The 16,615-nt window shown below is 46.0% G+C and overlaps 8 protein-coding genes across 8 annotated transcripts; 3 read left to right on the plus strand and 5 right to left on the minus strand.

Annotated features, from left to right (window-relative positions):
- Positions 1-1,024: 1,024 nt before the first annotated feature.
- On the minus strand, positions 1,025-3,170 carry J7337_010096 (uncharacterized protein; the record flags this gene model as incomplete). The annotated part of the gene is made up of 2 exons (XM_044827683.1): positions 1,025-1,084; positions 1,167-3,170. The coding sequence occupies 2 exons, from the start codon at positions 3,168-3,170 to the stop codon at positions 1,025-1,027; spliced, it is 2,064 nt and encodes a 687-aa protein (XP_044678277.1).
- A 348-nt stretch (positions 3,171-3,518) lies between these two features.
- Positions 3,519-4,565, minus strand: J7337_010097 (uncharacterized protein; the record flags this gene model as incomplete). Its single annotated transcript, XM_044827684.1, has 1 exon — positions 3,519-4,565. One exon carries the CDS (start codon positions 4,563-4,565, stop codon positions 3,519-3,521), a length of 1,047 nt encoding a protein of 348 aa, XP_044678278.1.
- A 601-nt stretch (positions 4,566-5,166) lies between these two features.
- On the minus strand, positions 5,167-5,898 carry J7337_010098 (uncharacterized protein; the record flags this gene model as incomplete). The annotated part of the gene is made up of 1 exon (XM_044827685.1): positions 5,167-5,898. One exon carries the CDS (start codon positions 5,896-5,898, stop codon positions 5,167-5,169), a length of 732 nt encoding a protein of 243 aa, XP_044678279.1.
- Positions 5,899-8,834: 2,936 nt separating this feature from the next.
- Positions 8,835-9,666, plus strand: J7337_010099 (uncharacterized protein; the record flags this gene model as incomplete). Its single annotated transcript, XM_044827686.1, has 3 exons — positions 8,835-9,032; positions 9,083-9,322; positions 9,388-9,666. 3 exons carry the CDS (start codon positions 8,835-8,837, stop codon positions 9,664-9,666), a joined length of 717 nt encoding a protein of 238 aa, XP_044678280.1.
- Positions 9,667-10,982: 1,316 nt separating this feature from the next.
- Positions 10,983-12,027, plus strand: J7337_010100 (uncharacterized protein; the record flags this gene model as incomplete). Its single annotated transcript, XM_044827687.1, has 4 exons — positions 10,983-11,432; positions 11,477-11,848; positions 11,898-11,972; positions 12,025-12,027. The coding sequence occupies 4 exons, from the start codon at positions 10,983-10,985 to the stop codon at positions 12,025-12,027; spliced, it is 900 nt and encodes a 299-aa protein (XP_044678281.1).
- Positions 12,028-12,316: 289 nt separating this feature from the next.
- Positions 12,317-13,032, minus strand: J7337_010101 (uncharacterized protein; the record flags this gene model as incomplete). The annotated part of the gene is made up of 3 exons (XM_044827688.1): positions 12,317-12,433; positions 12,519-12,599; positions 12,652-13,032. The coding sequence occupies 3 exons, from the start codon at positions 13,030-13,032 to the stop codon at positions 12,317-12,319; spliced, it is 579 nt and encodes a 192-aa protein (XP_044678282.1).
- Positions 13,033-13,346: 314 nt separating this feature from the next.
- On the minus strand, positions 13,347-14,266 carry J7337_010102 (uncharacterized protein; the record flags this gene model as incomplete). The annotated part of the gene is made up of 2 exons (XM_044827689.1): positions 13,347-13,391; positions 13,487-14,266. The coding sequence occupies 2 exons, from the start codon at positions 14,264-14,266 to the stop codon at positions 13,347-13,349; spliced, it is 825 nt and encodes a 274-aa protein (XP_044678283.1).
- Positions 14,267-15,679: 1,413 nt separating this feature from the next.
- On the plus strand, positions 15,680-16,574 carry J7337_010103 (uncharacterized protein; the record flags this gene model as incomplete). Its single annotated transcript, XM_044827690.1, has 2 exons — positions 15,680-16,453; positions 16,488-16,574. The coding sequence occupies 2 exons, from the start codon at positions 15,680-15,682 to the stop codon at positions 16,572-16,574; spliced, it is 861 nt and encodes a 286-aa protein (XP_044678284.1).
- Between the last annotated feature and the right edge of the window lie 41 nt (positions 16,575-16,615).

Genomic DNA, 16,615 nt, shown 5'->3' on the forward strand with positions numbered 1-16,615 from the left:
ACGCCTTGTGGGGGTTGGACGTGTAGAGGACAACCTAAACCACGTAAAAGTTGGCCAAATAAGTGGTAAGAAGCAACGAAATTGACAATAGCCAGGGCATATGAATCAGATCTAACGTTATCATCTCCGACGCATGTTCCAGCAAAGCCGAATATAGCCATTAACTCAAATTCCAATATCAATGGGCTCTGCCAATCCGTTGGAGATAGAGTTTGGCTAAAGCGGCGTAGTAGATCTGCGATTTTATGTCTATGCTGAAGCCATTCACATTGTATATAATCAAAGGAATGCATGACGAACCATGAATGTAGCAGGCGCGCTGCATTCCTCGCGTCATGTTGAACTTGTAAGGGATAATCTTGCCGCCCTTTGTCAGCCGCGCTTTGTAGGCGGGTTAGGAGGTAGTCAATAAAATCCAGGCACCACTCTACTACTGACTCGAGGAAAACTTCCAACGCGCAGAGCAGAACAGGAACAGCGTCTGCCAGACGACCAATAGACAATCGGTCTACCAGTTCGATAAAGATAACGTCCGGGCTGGCTGCCCTGACTACACATTCAAGAAACTCCAACTCTCCCAGGAGGGGAGGAGCTTTGAACAATATTGGATAACGCCAATATGAGTGATTGTGAAATAAGCCACGTTGCTGCCAGTCCCTCATTTCCTCAATAATGCTATTTCGGCGAGATATATTGCGCTTGAACACCCTTACGGTAATACGTATGGCTGGGTCTAGCTGGTGGTAGTCATCGTTGGATTTCAAATATGTCCGTCCGTCCTTTACCTCCAAATTGCATCGTTTTGACGGGTAGCAAAGAAATCGGGATTTTACCAGATGGCCAACAAGCAACCTTTCTGCTTTGTCAATTGATGACCAATGACAAAGTGCAAGACACTGACGTCCAAAGTGTGTGTCGGTAATGAAGTCGAATGCACATCTGTGTATGAATTCGACCCTTGTCATGGCATAGTCATAAAGGGCTCCGTTTCTAGCCCATGAGCGACAGTTATCATCCAGTGTAGTTACTTCAAGGAGACCTCGGCAAACCAAACGCAATCGATCTCGTACCCTCCCACATCTAACTTGAAGTTCTTCTGCATGAATTTCTCGGCCTTCTCTTAATATTGACGTGAAGGACTTATCCTCTTGGGCTATAGTCATAACGAGCAATGAGCGCATCGAGTGGAGAGGTAGTTCTTCGAAACGTCTCCAACTGTGCCCGATTTTGTCCATTCTGGGTGCTACAAGCGCTAGATGGAAGAAGCGAGAAGCCTCGGTTCTGCAAGTTGACAACTTGGCATCATCTCCGGGGCGATTCCACATATCGACCAAGAGGTCGTGTAAATCTGATGGTGTCTGTGCGAGTCGCTCCTCAAATTCATTTGCACCACCTGAACGTATTGCCTGATTGAGGCTCTTGACGGCTAATACCACCCAGAGAAATACACCGTTTGCTTTCTGGACAACTGTTCTTAGAAGTCGGCATCGATCAGCAGAGCTTAGACCAGATGTTTCGAGCCTGTTCTTCGCAAAATGATAGATATCGTTCTTGTTAAGCTGATGAGTTTTGATGCAGGGCTGGTCTGCGAAGAAGCGACAGAAAGGATCCTCTTCCCTACTAGATGCGCATAGCTTGATATTGCAGAGACTGAGCAAGTCGTAAATAACTTGGGTATTCTGATGGTCACCCCACGGTAAGTCCTCGAATTCCTTTGCCTCGTCTAGTCCGTCGAGGAAAATGCAAAAGGTGTTGCCTGAATGACTGATTGCCCAGCAGAGAGCCTTCCTTAGCTCATTCACATCCCAATCTCCACCATGCCGCTTGTCTAGAACATTCGGCTGTTCTATCCACAGCCGCTGGGCAAGATCACGATTCTTGTGAAGAACTTGATGGAGAAGAGAACGTGTCATGCCTTCGATATCCTTCTGCAGCGGCTGCCCTGGCTTCCAGAAATAGTGGGTGAGAATTTGTGTGCTGCTATCATTGGCTTGCAGATGCTTTAAGGTAAGAGGGTGTGTTGCAAGGAATTTCATAAGGGAGCTTTTCCCGGAAGCCGGCTTGCCGCCGATCCAAAACTGTTGGGAATCTGACTCTAGCCAGGCAGGAAAGAAATCAAGATCCCATGATCTTGTCGTATCGTCCAGATCCTCGTCGTCGTCATCATCATCGTCGTCGTCCATGTCCTCATCATCATCGTCGTCGTCCATGTCCTCATCATCATCGTCGTCGTCCATGTCCTCATCATCAGTATTCTCTTCTCTTTGCTGAACACTATCATCATCCGACTCATCGTAATTGGGTGAACGGCTTATACTGCAGTAACCGGGGCCCTTGAAGACCCAATCGAAAGTCCCAGGGTAGTTTTCGGAGATGTGATTCCTGCGGCTGTTCATCTCAGGGAATCGGAGGCTCTGGAGTAATTGGTTGTGCTCTTCTTCCAAGGCTTTACTCTGGTCGCGTTGGGCCATATCCTGAAATTCTCGGGACACTGAGTCACAGAAACCCGAAAGGACGCCATTCGTCGTAGTAAAACCTGTGTTGATAGCTGCGCGTGTTGTTTCATGTTCCTCGGTGATTCGCTTTCTTGTCTCGCGTGACTCGATTGAGAGTTCGGACATCCATGTGCGGCCATCCGCCAGCTGTTTAATGACCGACTGTAGGTTGGTGTCGAGTTGGTGAAACGACTGTTGGGAACTGATTTCTGCGGCTTGAGACTGGTTGCATATGCGATGCAGAACAACACCATGGAGAAGGCTCTCGTATCTTTTGAGGTTGACCTCAAGACTCTCAAGCTCCTTTCCTTGCCATAGAGATGCTAGACTCTTTTTGCCCACCTGTATCTTCCCGCGGAATCCACGTCTCGATGCATCATCGATATGAAGCTCGGAGAATTTGGATTGCAGCTGGGTCATGGATTCTTCAAGCTTTTTACCAATGTCGATTATCTGCTGTTGGTCTCGGGTCGACGGCAGAACGTGGGAAGCTGAGCTGTTCATATCATCGAAGCAAGCTTTCGCGCTTTCGAGATAAGCTTTCAGCCTGGGGTCAGGAGAGTGTTCATGTCGAACATGATTGTAAACTTGGAGAATGTCTCTGCCGAAGGTGACGATCTGCATCGCATTGCAGAGGAATCCTATGCCTGCGATCGCCGCCTCAGCTCCCGACATTTTTTGCGTGCTCTTGGGAATATCTGATGAATTTTATCGGATTTAGAGGAGATTTTGAAAAGTGAGAGAATGAAAAAGAAAAATGAGAACGCTGAGTTGGCTGAGTGCGGGGTGACGTGTCAGGGCGAACCAGTTTGCGGCTGAGCGAGGCAGACACTTTGTAAAATATTGTATTGGAATTGTTTTTTTACGCGCCATTGACAACATCAACATGTCGTATTCTCTCCAATCCGCATGAGGCTGACAATGCAGTTAAACACAACATTTTGTTTTGACATCAGATAAATATATGTACTTGATCTTGTAACTATATAACAGCAAGGGTAATTTTGGGGATGTTTGCCACGCCTAGATGCTCTTAAAGACAGAAAGACTTGACAAAGCCTTTCCAGGCCATGAGAACAAAGTGTTCGAAGGGCATGAAGAACCAAGAGCCTGATTGTTCATCCAAGCAGGTTCCCAGTAATACAGTCCAGCTCCACCCTTGACCTTGCTAACAATACTAGCAACCTTCTTAATAAACTGAGTCTGTCCATCAGCAGAGAAAGGAATGTTCTTCATGTCGCTGGGGAAAGGCTGAGCGGGAGAAGGGCAAGACGTAGGCCAGTCAAGCTCGCTGACAAAGATCTGCTTGCCCCATTTGTTGGCCATGTTTGTGAGTGAAGTCTCGAGCGCAGAAAACGTAGCGCCTGATCCATAGAAAGGATAGTACGATACACCCATGGCGTCGAAGGCACCGAGGGTAAGACCCTTTTGGTTGAGGACTTGGGTGTAGAAGTATTCTTGGGTACCCCAGTCCCAGCCCTTGTCGAGATGGATCATGATCTTGGGCTTGGGGCTGATAGAAGAGTCCTTGATACCGTAGGCTGCAGAGTTAAGAAGACGGCCGATGTTGTAGTAGGATTTGGTCGAGCCAGTGGGGAAGAGAAGACCAGCAGTGATCTCATTCCCAATGGAGATAATCGTAGGAGGAACGCCAGCAGATTGAAAAGCGTTGGAGACTTGCTGGGTGTAGTTATACAGTCTCCAGGACAGGTTATCGATGTCGGTAGGCCATCCAGAGGGAATAGCCTGATGGCCAGGATCAGCCCAGGTGTCGCTGAAGTGGAGAGTCAGGTAGACGCTCAGGCCTGCAGCTTTAGCGCGCTTAGCAAGTTTGAGATTGTAGTCGAGGTTGTAGTCGCCGTTGGAGGGGTTCACCCAGACTCTTTGACGGACTGAGTTGACGCCATTTGCAGCGAGGATTTTTTCGAGAGGCTGAGCGGAACCACCGGCGGTGTATTGAATGCCCTTTTGTTCCTCGAGCAGAACAGAGGACCAGTCGACGCCCTTGTAGGTCAGGGCCAAAGCGACCGAGCAGTAGGACAGAAAAGCCAGGAACCGAAGGAGTACCATTTTGACGATCTGAGAGAACTCCGGATAGTCAACCTCAGCTCATGGGATAGCTCTCTCTTAAGTAACAGCTGACCGTCCCTTTGTTGTACCATAAATACGCGGAGCTGTGTAGGATCGATACAGGGATCTCCGTTATTCCTCCAATCACAGCTCGGACGAAGGATGTTTCACCAGTTATTCCGACATGGGTCTAGCGCTCCTTAATGAACGATGAAACCTCGTGAGAGAAAGCTCGGAAGAGAACTACCGTAATCGGGTGTCTAGAAGCGGAGCTAGAAGTGCCGGCTCCGAGAATTGACATGCTCTAAAGGGACTTATGCATGACTTTCATCCGCCCGAATGGGAATACATGGAGAAAGCGATCATATTGATCCAGTGGGGAAGATGAGATGATGTCGATTTTTAACCGTCGTTGTTGATCATAACGCGATGCTCTTCTGTTAGGACTAGTAAATACACCATTTCTCTCATTTATTCCACAGTAATTCCAATAGATTTCAGCCATGCCGAGTCTCTCTCAACTTGAGAGTCTGGAAGTCCCGGGTTAGATACTATACACGCCCGAATTTATATAAAAACACCCAATAAACAAGATTTAAGCTCAGTCAACATCACGACGTACAAAAGCCCGACGCCGTTCCTCCATATCACGGATCATGTACCGTGAGAACTCAGCCCTACTATCCGAAGTAGCGATCAAGCTTTCCCGATGCCCAGGTCGTAGCTTGGCATCGTAACAAAAGTACAGTGTTGGCAAGATCTGCAACCATCGGTCGCGTATCCGATGAGAGCACCATGAAGGAACCGCTCCCCGAAGATCCCAAAACCGCCACCCATTTTCCTGCCGCCGATACGCATCTCTCCAGAAACAATCTTCGATATCACTGAGCCTATGAGGACTACCGCTGGCCAAGAGCTCCATCAGCTGGAGATCGTGAACCCCAGCGAGTTTTATCTTGAACTCGCTGTACAGTGCATCAGAGTTTTTCTTGACGTCGAAGAAGACCTTGATGATTTCCTTGGACTCCAGCATGCCCTTGAGAGTCGACATGCGCGAATTCGAATTGACCCGCCAGAAGGTCGTGGCGCTGAGCCAGTACACATCTATGAGATAGACACGGTGAGACACGGCGTTATAGATCTGCATAATGGAGATCCTGGTCTCATGTCCGATATAATTCCCTTCGAGGGTGATGAAGAGTCGAGGCTTTAACTTTGGAGTGTCGGTGAGATCGTCTAGGAGATTGTACAAGGTGTCACGATCATCGATCCAGATAATGCGTGGTTCCGATTCATAGGTGGGTATAACATCGGGTTCTGTTTGAGGATCCATGATCGATATTGTCCGCTGTGAGATGAAATGGAGAAATGAGATGGGAGTCTGATGATGGAAGAAGGTTCGGTGGGTTGGAAGTCCTTGATGCGTTTGCCAAGGGCCTGGGTGTCGCAGAAAGGGGTGTTCCAAGATGAAGGCGAAAGAATGTAATGAGGAAGAGAGCGCTTATGTCCAGAATGAATGGCAACTGATAGTTACTTGCGGGAGAGGAAGGGCTGGATTTTATAGCAGTTGAGATTAGAACTGTTTTTTGCAGTTGAGACTTTTGGCTGAGAGTTTATTCCGGTAGAGAGAACCTAGATATCAGAATTGGTTGGGTTTCTTACACGATGCACATTTCATGAACGATACTATTGGTCATGGTGAGAAGTGACTTTGGACAGCAGGAGAATGACCTTCTTATTGCCCTTGATGCCTAAAGCTAGATTCATCGACTTTACCAGAGAGATTGTTCTATTCGAGAACATGTAAAATTTAAAGTCTTTTGACTTTCTGCGTGCAAGTCAACTGGCTCCTCCTGAAAAGTCAAAACAAAGATGAGCCAATCGTCGACAACTTGGGGTTTGCACAACAACGAGAACAGTCTCACGAATCTAAAAGCACCTTCGACAATGCACTGGCTGTGAGATACTATGGTGCGTGGTGCGAGTCACAAGACTTGTAAGATGAAGCATGAAATCATCCTAAGCTTAGGTAAGGTTTACTTCAAACTTGCCTAAAGTCACAAGGATCATCATGAAGTACCCTAAGTAATGATAAAGTGTCCTAAGAATTTATAAACCTAATCATAATCTTGTCAAATTTATGTAAAGCTGCCATAATTTCCAACCCAAGAGCTCATTTCCAAGAACAACCACCTTCCGAATCACACACTTTTGGTGCTCTGGCTGGCGATCAAAAAGCATTCGCATGATCATGCGCCTGAGGCAACTCCCTAGGATAGCATATAAGGCATCCTAGTGTCGTGTGAAGGTAGAAATAAATTTAATTTCCTTAGCATCGTTATTCGCATCCGTACTCTCGGCGATTGATCGGTGGATGGCCTCCTAGACCACCAGTTTCGTTTCGACATTCATCACATGGTCAATTCAGACCCGTCGAAGAAGGGTCGGCGACAGGGATTGCGCCGTGACTGCAGTTTCCCAGCCTTTCTAGATGATCTCGTACATTCTGACCTCCAGAGATGGCCTATTGGCAAACTAATAGTCGAACATTCTGTCGAGTTCGGTTACTGCCAAGATGAAGCTCTTGGGAGCTGTCTTGATCAATGCGCAGTGATTATGCATTGTCGGCTTGCTAGTTACTTCACAGTAACTAAGATCGTTTGCGTCCACATTCTCCTGTCGGGAAAAGGTCGCTGATTCTCATTGCGCGGTCGATACAGACGCCTCAGAGAAGGTTCGGTGAAAGGGATTTGCAGTTGAGACTTGTGGCTGTGAGCTTATTCCGGAAGAGAGAACCTAGTGAAAGGGATTGCGCATTCGCCGCCGTTTCCCAGTTCTTCCATAGGTTTTCAGACATCCTGGTCTCCATGGATGTCCTCCAGACATACCAATAGTCGAACCTGCGTTCAAGTTCGCTCACCATGAATGTTCCGCTCCGGGGAGCTGTCTTGATCAATGCGCAGTGGTTGTATCTCCATTCCGGTATACTGGAGACCTCACAGTAAGTGAGGTCATTTGTATCAATATTCTCCCGTCGGAGATATCTCTCTGATTCTGGGGTCAGGAGCTTGACCGACGCGCGGTACTCCCTATGGACTATCTTATACTTACTATCCAGAGGTGGGTGAACACCTCGAACCTTAGTGGTATCGCGTAAGTCGGCGACCCTTCTCCAATGCATGCTTGTACAGTTGGCGAGAGCATGGCTACCACATGTCCCATCTCTTCCGCGCTCTGTATCTGGTTGTTGATAAGCAATCGTTGCCAGGTACTACAGGCGCATACTATGAATCGCCAGGGTTGAGAGGCTATGACAGGATTCACAAATTGGATCATCTAGTGGAGAAGCAGTTAAAGAAGTGTACAATTCTTCTCGTCAAAACAGGGAATGATGCACATCTGTCTTCACTCATGAGTTTTCCCTTATTCGAGGCAGGGCTAGCCCTCAATGTGAATCGCGACGACTACAATAGCGGCCCCAGAGATGGAGAAACGTCCGTTCGAGTGAGTCTCGACCTCGCGGTTCGCTTTGTCTGGGATTTGCTGCAGAGGGAGAAGGAGGCCTTTGATTAACCCGAGAAGAGAGACCGAGTGTTGAATGATGAACAAGATGATCGGTTTCAAGAGTGGTTAGAGGATGTGGTGTCTCATGGTGAGGAAGTGGGAATGGATCATAACCTCCACATGTGGTTTGCTAACCGTCGTGCTCTTGCGAGGGCAAATAACGAGGCTTTTGAGAAAAGTCAGGTATATCCAGTTTGGGAGCGATTGAGGTCGTGGGATTTATACAAATTCTAATTCAATAATGTCGATCAAACAGAAATTCGAGATCACAGCAAGAGATCTCTGAGCAAGAGTAACTGCACCTCTTCCAGAGTTGCTCAGGATCATGGCGTGTTCAAATTTCTGACAATCACGTTACTCCTCCAATTCACAGCATATTTCATCCCGGTGCAGTGCATCACCAGATTGAAGTTTAGTATTAGTAGCCTGTGGTTTTCTTCGGTTTCTTGCTTCGTGGTAGGCAGCTGTTTGCCAGTGCCAGCCCATAAGCCAGAACGGAGGCAGTGATACACAGTCAACTTGTTTGCTAGCACACACTCAAAGTCAACAAGCAAGAAATTTTTCACTCCTTTATTTTTCTCCCTCAAGCATCTCTTCGTGATCTCTGCTTCCGCCCTCTCTATCAATTCTTCGCTGCGTCTTCGCCGCGGTCTTTTCCCCTTCCCAACTCTTCAAGCGTTCTTTGTTTGCGCTAACACTCCCACGATGGCTTCCCTCACCCATATCGCCGCCGTCTTCTCTGATTACAAGTACGACAAGGATGTTGGTTTCGAAAGCAGTGACGGTGAACCCTGCATTGGCTGCATTACGGAGATCGATCGTGATATCTCCTGCGCATGTGTCACCACGAATGATCCTTCTCGTTGCGTTGTCTGCGAGTACTATGACATTAGATGTGGCTCGGTAAGTCTCATCGGTGAGTATTCGGTGATGCATCTAACTTCTTTCTGTAGATCCCTTCAGAGCTTCTTGGCGCCGCCCAAATGTACTGGAACTTTGTGGCTCGCTTGCAAGGTCAGGAACTTTTCCTCAACAGACGCCAAATATGGCGCATTCGTCGTGCGCTTGAGGCTTGCGGGTCAGCATGGCGTGAGCTTGAAGAACATCTCATGAATCCGAACAACCTCGCGATGGTTACTCTCCAAGAGTCAGTCGCAAATCGCGAGACCTTGAATCTGTCAATACTTCAGTCCGTAAGTCCACTTTTCGCTGAAGATCCCCCAATATCAGGAAACTCGTTAACGTATTGACATGCCAGGCCGGTGCCAACCTCTCCGTGGATGAGGTCCACGAGCGTCTCGATGCTATCCAGCCACCCTATGCTCGCCATGGGAATTGTGTTGTCACCCTTCGAAATGCCCTTGCTCACCTGTCTGTCTCTGAGGACGTGGTGGTGGATTCAGTTGAGGAAGGGCAGTGCGACTCCTTCTCTGATGGATCCCCCGAGAAGCTCAAAACCGCCCTGGAGGGTGCTTGTGGGAGGGCTGCTAACTGTAAATTCACCCACGATGGTATGCCCTATTCTGCTCGACAGTAATGGAGATGAATCGGGAGCTGAGTCTCACGAGTTGTCAATGACTTTCAGTTCTCCTCGTCGCGAGCTCGAGGGCTCTGATACGGAGGAACAGGGTGATGGTGGAATTAACTCAGAGGCTGGGTGAAGTAATAGTGATGGAGGATATAAGACTGTCTTGCGGGGATCCTTCCCAGTTGTATCGACGATCTTCTCATTTCCATTCTTGTCAGTATTGGTTCTCTCGTTAGTATAGCCAGACTCCAAGCCCTGGCTCAATCAATCGTCAAGCTTCGAATGGCTCTCTTGTTTCAGCTTTGTGATGTTACACGAATTGTGACTTCAGTGGTGACCGTTTTCCTCCTTCGACTTTGTTTCTGCTCAATTGAGAAGCAGTTGAGGCCTGAGTCTGTGCACGATACTGGTGCCATGCTCGATCTTTTCATTCATGGACTTTCAGATGACAAGTGACGTTGCGGATTAATTAAATACTTGTCTGGCCATCAAGACAATTTGCCGTGTATCCGGATCAAAGCCACAAGCCAGGGGAGCAAACAAGTCTATCTGATACAACAAAAAACTTGAAACATCTGGTCTCGATGAAAGGTGCTGAAAATATCTAGTCTGACGCGTACCAACGTTCACTTTGACTTTACCTAAGCCTTTTTGTCACCCAGGATAAGCCCATCTTAGGTCCAGACTCACTCCCTGGCATGGCACGTTCGAGTCTTGACACAAACTATCGACAACCTGACGAGGAAATATAGTCGCACTGACAGGAAACATAATCCGTGTAATTTAACTGGTGTTTCCAAACCATCAGCTCTGTCGTTCTTCCAATTAATTGGTGGAATAGTCCTCAACTCATCAATGCAACGCTCCAATTTTCTCCGCGTCTCAATCCGGAAAGGCTCGAGGTTTCAAGTCCCACTGAAACACGCCACGATCGGTTATTATCCCAGGCTAAACTCGCCCTTTATCCTCGTCAGAATCAGGAAAATGATCAGTTTTCCTCTCTGCATGAATTCCACTGCGGGGACGACTTTTAGCCAAAAAGGCCCATCGGCATATCCGCCATGTGCCGAATCCGTACATTTCCAGGCTGAGGACCAAGCGGTGTGGAGTTCGTTCAGGAACGAGATTCGCTCGCTAGTGGAAACAACGGCTGGCGGAGGATACACGTCCGTTCGATCCATTGGAGCATGGTCAGGAGATGAGATCGATCCACGGACCTCCACTTGCTTCTGGGGGGACGGGTATATATCTTGTCTGATACACCATCCCATCATGTTTTGTTTCCCCATACTTCTTGGCACATCATTCTCTCGACACATTTCATCATGCAGTTGACTTCCATCATCAGCTTCTGGGCGCTAGCTCTCTTCAGCCTCGTCCTTGCCGCAGAGCCTGTACCGCGAGGTCAGCTCACGCAGGTCAACAGCTATGGCAACAACCCAACCGGCACCAAGATGTCCTTGTACGTCCCCAAGAACTTGAAGTCCAACCCTGCTGTCGTCGTTGCTCTTCACTACTGCGGTGGTACCTCTCAGGCTTACTACCAGGGTACCAAGTGGGCTTCCAATGCTGAGAAGTACGGATTCATTGTTATCTATCCTCAGACTCCTTATTCCGGTGGCTGCTGGGATGTCTCCTCCAAGATGACCTTGACCCACGAGGGTGGTGGTTGCAGTACATCTATCGCCAACATGGCCAAGTATGTTCTCAAGCAGTACAACGGTGATGCCAAGAAGGTTTTCGTCACTGGTGAATCTTCCGGCGCCATGATGACCGTGAGTAGACCCAGTCACTCTATTAGCTTCGACTAACAGAATAGAACGTCATGCTTGCTACTTACCCCGACGTCTTCGCCGCTGGAAGCGCTTATGCTGGTGTTCCCGCCGGCTGCTTCGTCAGCCAGGCCAACCAAGCCGCCGCCTGGAACTCAACCTGCTCCCAAGGAAAGTCCATCTACACTCAGACCCAGTGGGCCAACGTCGTCAAGAACATGTACCCCGGCTACAACGGTGCTCGTCCCAAGTTCCAGATCTACCATGGAACCGCCGACCCTACTCTCAACGTCCAGAACTACTATGAGGAGATCAAGCAGTGGACTGGTATTTTTGGATACTCCTCCACACCCAAGTCAACTACACCCAACACTCCCGCCAGCCCTTACACTCGCCAGGTCTTTGGTGACAAGTTCCAGGTAAGATACGGAGCATCATGAGGTGAAGGATAAAGGCTGACATTCTTAGGCTTTCTTGGGTCAGGGTATTGGACACGGTAATCCTCATTTCGATGACAACGATCTCAAGTGGTTCGGCTTTATCGTAAGTCATGTCCAAAATTCCACCGAAGCCAGAAACTGACATTCCATTGTAGTAAATCGCTCCAAATATTCAACAATCTTGCATAACAGGGTCTTCCGGAAAGACCTAGGATACCAGTCTAGGATGCGTGGCCCAAAACACATTTGAACTTCTATGAACTATAGTTATCTACTGTAAATATCATCAATACAGGACCTGTATATATTGCGTCAAATACTATTCCTTTGCTGGGGGCAAAGTGACTCTACTAGAGGCTTTATCTACACTGTTCATCCAGCACGTCAGCCATCTCTATCTTGCATTCTAACAGTAGCCTCCTACCATTGCTGATGGATTGACCTATCTCACGGCTCGTAATCCTCAATCAGGTCCATATAGTTGACGATTACTGTGAACTTGAGAGTATCGGTACCCGTAAACATGCGATCCCTCGCGCCTTTCTCGTTCCCATTGGGCAGAGTCTGCTTTCATGTTTTCTATCATCGCCTGAGAAACAGGTCAACATTTTCTTCTCTACCTGTGAAAGCAAAATCGACTGTAACTTACTGTAGTGAGGTTCCTAGATGCAGTTATATAGTATCCCTGAACTGCCTGGCCAGTTTGAGTGTCCTGGAGTTTTTCGAGAAGCTGGGTTAGTCTCGATTGTAGGAATGGCGGGTATATGTTTGCTATTACGAACCTCATAGTGTCCAGGTCGTACAAGTGCATCGTTCCCGAGATAGCGGCAGATTTCCGCTGAAATCACCTCGCGATCAATGCCCTCGCGTGGTACGAAGTACTCATTTTGTCTACCTGTCCCGCTATTACGTGGTTCGTTAGGCGGTACAGCAGACGTCTCGTCTGCTCCGGGCATTGAATGCGAAGTTGGTGGCTCCTCAGGTTGTTTGGTATCATCGCCTCGCTCGTCCTGACCATCTATTTTGACCATCGACCCGGCACTTGAATCACTCTCGCTTTCAACTTCGTCCTTGTCATCCGATTCTACTGTTGGTAAAGCGAATAGTGCTAGTTGCTCTTGATGTCGGCCAACGTGGCGCTGATACTGCGATGCGGATCGCATAATTTCAGCACAAATTGGACATGGGATGCCTTGTTTAATGTCCATGGGCTTCTGGCTCAGATATACAAGCGCATCTAGGTTGCCAGTGTTTACTGATCCCGCGTGTTTGAAAACATGTTTTCTGCATTCGGATGCAGAGGAAAACTCCTTGTCACACCCGAGTGGACATGAGAATATCTTCCAGTGAATCTGTCTCACGTGTTCCATCCACTGGTGCCTCCGGGAGAACTCTCTCCCTGGAGTCTCACAGTCCTTCTCCAAGCATATATATGGCCGCAAATCGCCGTAAACGTGCTTCCTTGAAATAATCTTAGCTACGGCTCTGAGACTTGGGTTGGAGAACATACTTCCAGGAACTTCTAGTGTTCGCAATAATGATTGTGTAACAGAAAGGGCATTCGAATGGCCCCTCTGATGACTCTTTCGGCAAGGGAGGGACTCGACATTGATTCACGTCTGCCAGCGAGGTGGCGTATGACGTTAGGGAAAATCCAGAGTCTGAGCCCTCGCCCCCAATACCATCTATGAGCAAAGGCTGACCACTAGCAGTATCTTTCAAATGCTCTGGAAGCGATGAGGCGATCGTCTCGGTATCACCTCCCTCGTCGGTGAGACCCTGCGATAGCTTTGCACGGTGAGCCAATCTGTAATTAAAGAACTGGCGCCGGCGACTTATCGCCTTGCCTAGTCTTTCAGCCAGGATAGGCTCTATGGTTTTAAATTTTGAGGAGACGTGTTGAATGTCAAAGATCTCATAGTGGGATGTATCGATTGAGTGAGACTTGATGAAGCGATCGTGGGGTGCAGGGTTCCGTATAGCCACACTCAATCGAAGGAGGCAGTTTACCACGTCCGCGATATCAGCGGAAATCTGATTCAATTCTGTATCAGGGTCATCCGGCTCTTCGACATCTTCATCAGCAGTGATCTGGTCCCAGGGAACCTCGATTTCCATGAGGATGTCATGGGCATCTTGCATGAGCTCAGCCAGGCCTTTGAGAAGACTCAGCACCTGGCCCTTTATATTTGAAGAGTCCCGAAGTCGGTAATCGAGAGAGCTCGGGCCGGTGCGGTGAGCGCCGATGTTTCCAGCCCACACATTGAATCGTGTCTGCTGGTCCGCCACATTCCTTCTGAAGGTCGGCGAGTTGGAGGCTAGACTTGTGGGTGCTCTGAGGATATTTCCAAAGGAAGCAATGCTCTGTGCGACGGCGCTTGCAATTTTTTGATCCATTTTAGTCTCACCACTTCAAATGCAAAACTGAGACGCGACCTGCGTTGAGAGAAAAGTGAAGAGATATACGAGGCTCATCCTCAGATTGAGTGAAATACTTTAGGTACCTCATGAGTAATATCAATCAGCTGACCACAATTCATCGAATTAAAGATGACTATTTCGGAGTGTCACCTCAAAGTGCATATTTCCCCGCTCGAGCTGAAAATCGACAGAACCTCATGCTTAGGACCTCGTTTTCTCCTTCCATAATTATTCTCCCCAAATCCTTGCCAAACATGTCAGGGCTAGAAGTCACTGGAATCGTTCTTGCCTCCATACCTCTCCTTATTATCGCACTGGAGAAATACACTAAGGGTCTCTCTACATTACACCAGTAGCGTAAGTACTAGGTTCTCTCTACTAGAATAAGCTCTTAGCTATAAGCTTTAACTATAAATAACACTTCTAGCCTATAATTTAAATATTAATACTATAATAATTAACTAATAGCTATAATATAAAGCTAATATAATATAAACTTAAATAATAACTCTTTAATTAGTTTTAAAAATATATAACAGTATTTTTAATTTTTTAATTAAAAAAAGTTAGTTTAATATTATAAATATTTTAAATTTTTAAAATAGTAATTTTAATAAAATTAGTTTTTTATTAATAATATTTTAATTAAATTTATATTTATAATTATATTAATAAAATTATAATTATATTTTAAATTATATTAATATATAAAAAAAACCTTAAAAAATATAATAATTTTAAAAAGTTAAAATTATATTATAAAACTATTATAGCTTTAATTTTTATATAAAACTTTAATTAATTTAATAATAAACTTTTTATTTAATTAGCTTTTTTTAATTATAAGATTATTATTTATATAATAATTTAATTTCTTTTAAATATTATTAATATTATTTAATAAAAAAAAATAATATTATTTTTTTTAAAAAACTTAAAAAATAAAAAAAAAATTAAAAAAGTTAAAATACTATTTAAAAAAAATTATATTTAAATTATATTTATATTTAATATATAAATAATAATTTACTTAAATAATCTTTTTATAAATATAATATATAATTATTAAAATTATTAAGAAATATTAATATATAAAAAAAGCTTAATAAAAAGTTTTATAATAATATATATATTAATATTATTAAAAATAAAAGTTAAAAGAAGGTTTAAGGTAATTAGAAAGTAATAGTAATATTAAATTTATAAGTTAGTTATAAGGTTAGAAAATATACTTTAGTTTTAATATAATAGTAGCGTAAGTATAAGCGCGAGCTACAGAGCCTGATTCGCAACCTGGAAACTAAGAAGGTTAAACTCTAAAATGTCTGCGAAAAACTTCTCCTGGACCTAGTTCCTCATTACAAGATCGAGGCGTTGATTGATAACCCAATGGGAGATCTCTGGCATGAAGAAGAAACGTTGAAGAAAGTTCAGTTTCGCCTTGGGAATGGCTTCAAGGTTTTCCAAGATACTGCCAATGACCTAAGGGCAAGGCTTCTTGATTTTGGCAAGTTGATTGAGTCTCAAGGCGAAGGGATGTTTCCGGGTCTAAAACGAGCTGTCTTTACATTGAGTCGCTCGCAATACGCAGATATCCTGGCGGAAATCAGAGACAGCGTGTCCAATCTCGAGAACCTGACGGACCGTAACATGGAGCTTGAGCCGGCAAGGAGAGTTAGATCTAAGCAGAAACTCTTTGCAATCCTTCGTGATCTATCGGAAAGTCTATACCGTGCCTTGAGGTCAAGCTTGACTTGCTCCTGCAGACATGATATTGGGCTGGGGCTGGAAATCAGAAAGGTCGAGGTATTTCCAGGAGACGACGAGCAGAAGATGGTCGCCTTGAATAGCTTCAAGATCAGTGTGTCCTACAAGACCGATCTTGGACTTCTTGAGGCATGGCAAGACTTCCGACTACAACCGCGGAGGCTGGGTCCAGGGCCATCGCCCCCGGAAATTATGTCCTTCACTTCTAGCCGTTCGAGCATCACATCTGGCAAGAAGAGAGTCGAGTTTTCTATTTCGCCGCAAGGACTTTCGACCACGACCCCTCCAGCTCCTAGAGTGGCCAAGATACCCACATCATTAACTACCAGAGACCACACCGTTCCACCAACCGTATGCTCAGACCTCTGCCAAATCACCAAGGATAACGCTGGTAATGTGTTTCCTAGAAATGCACCAAAGATATTTCCAGTTATACACGATCGGTCACTTCATGTCACTACAGAGTTCCAGTTGTATCCTCTCCCAGTTTCTCCCTTTCGGAATCCTCAATCTATAAGTCTTATCTCACTAAGCGATATTCTCTATCGGACGAACAAA

This window comes from Fusarium musae, chromosome 7 (assembly GCF_019915245.1).
Source record: "Fusarium musae strain F31 chromosome 7, whole genome shotgun sequence".
NCBI lineage: Eukaryota > Fungi > Ascomycota > Sordariomycetes > Hypocreales > Nectriaceae > Fusarium > Fusarium musae.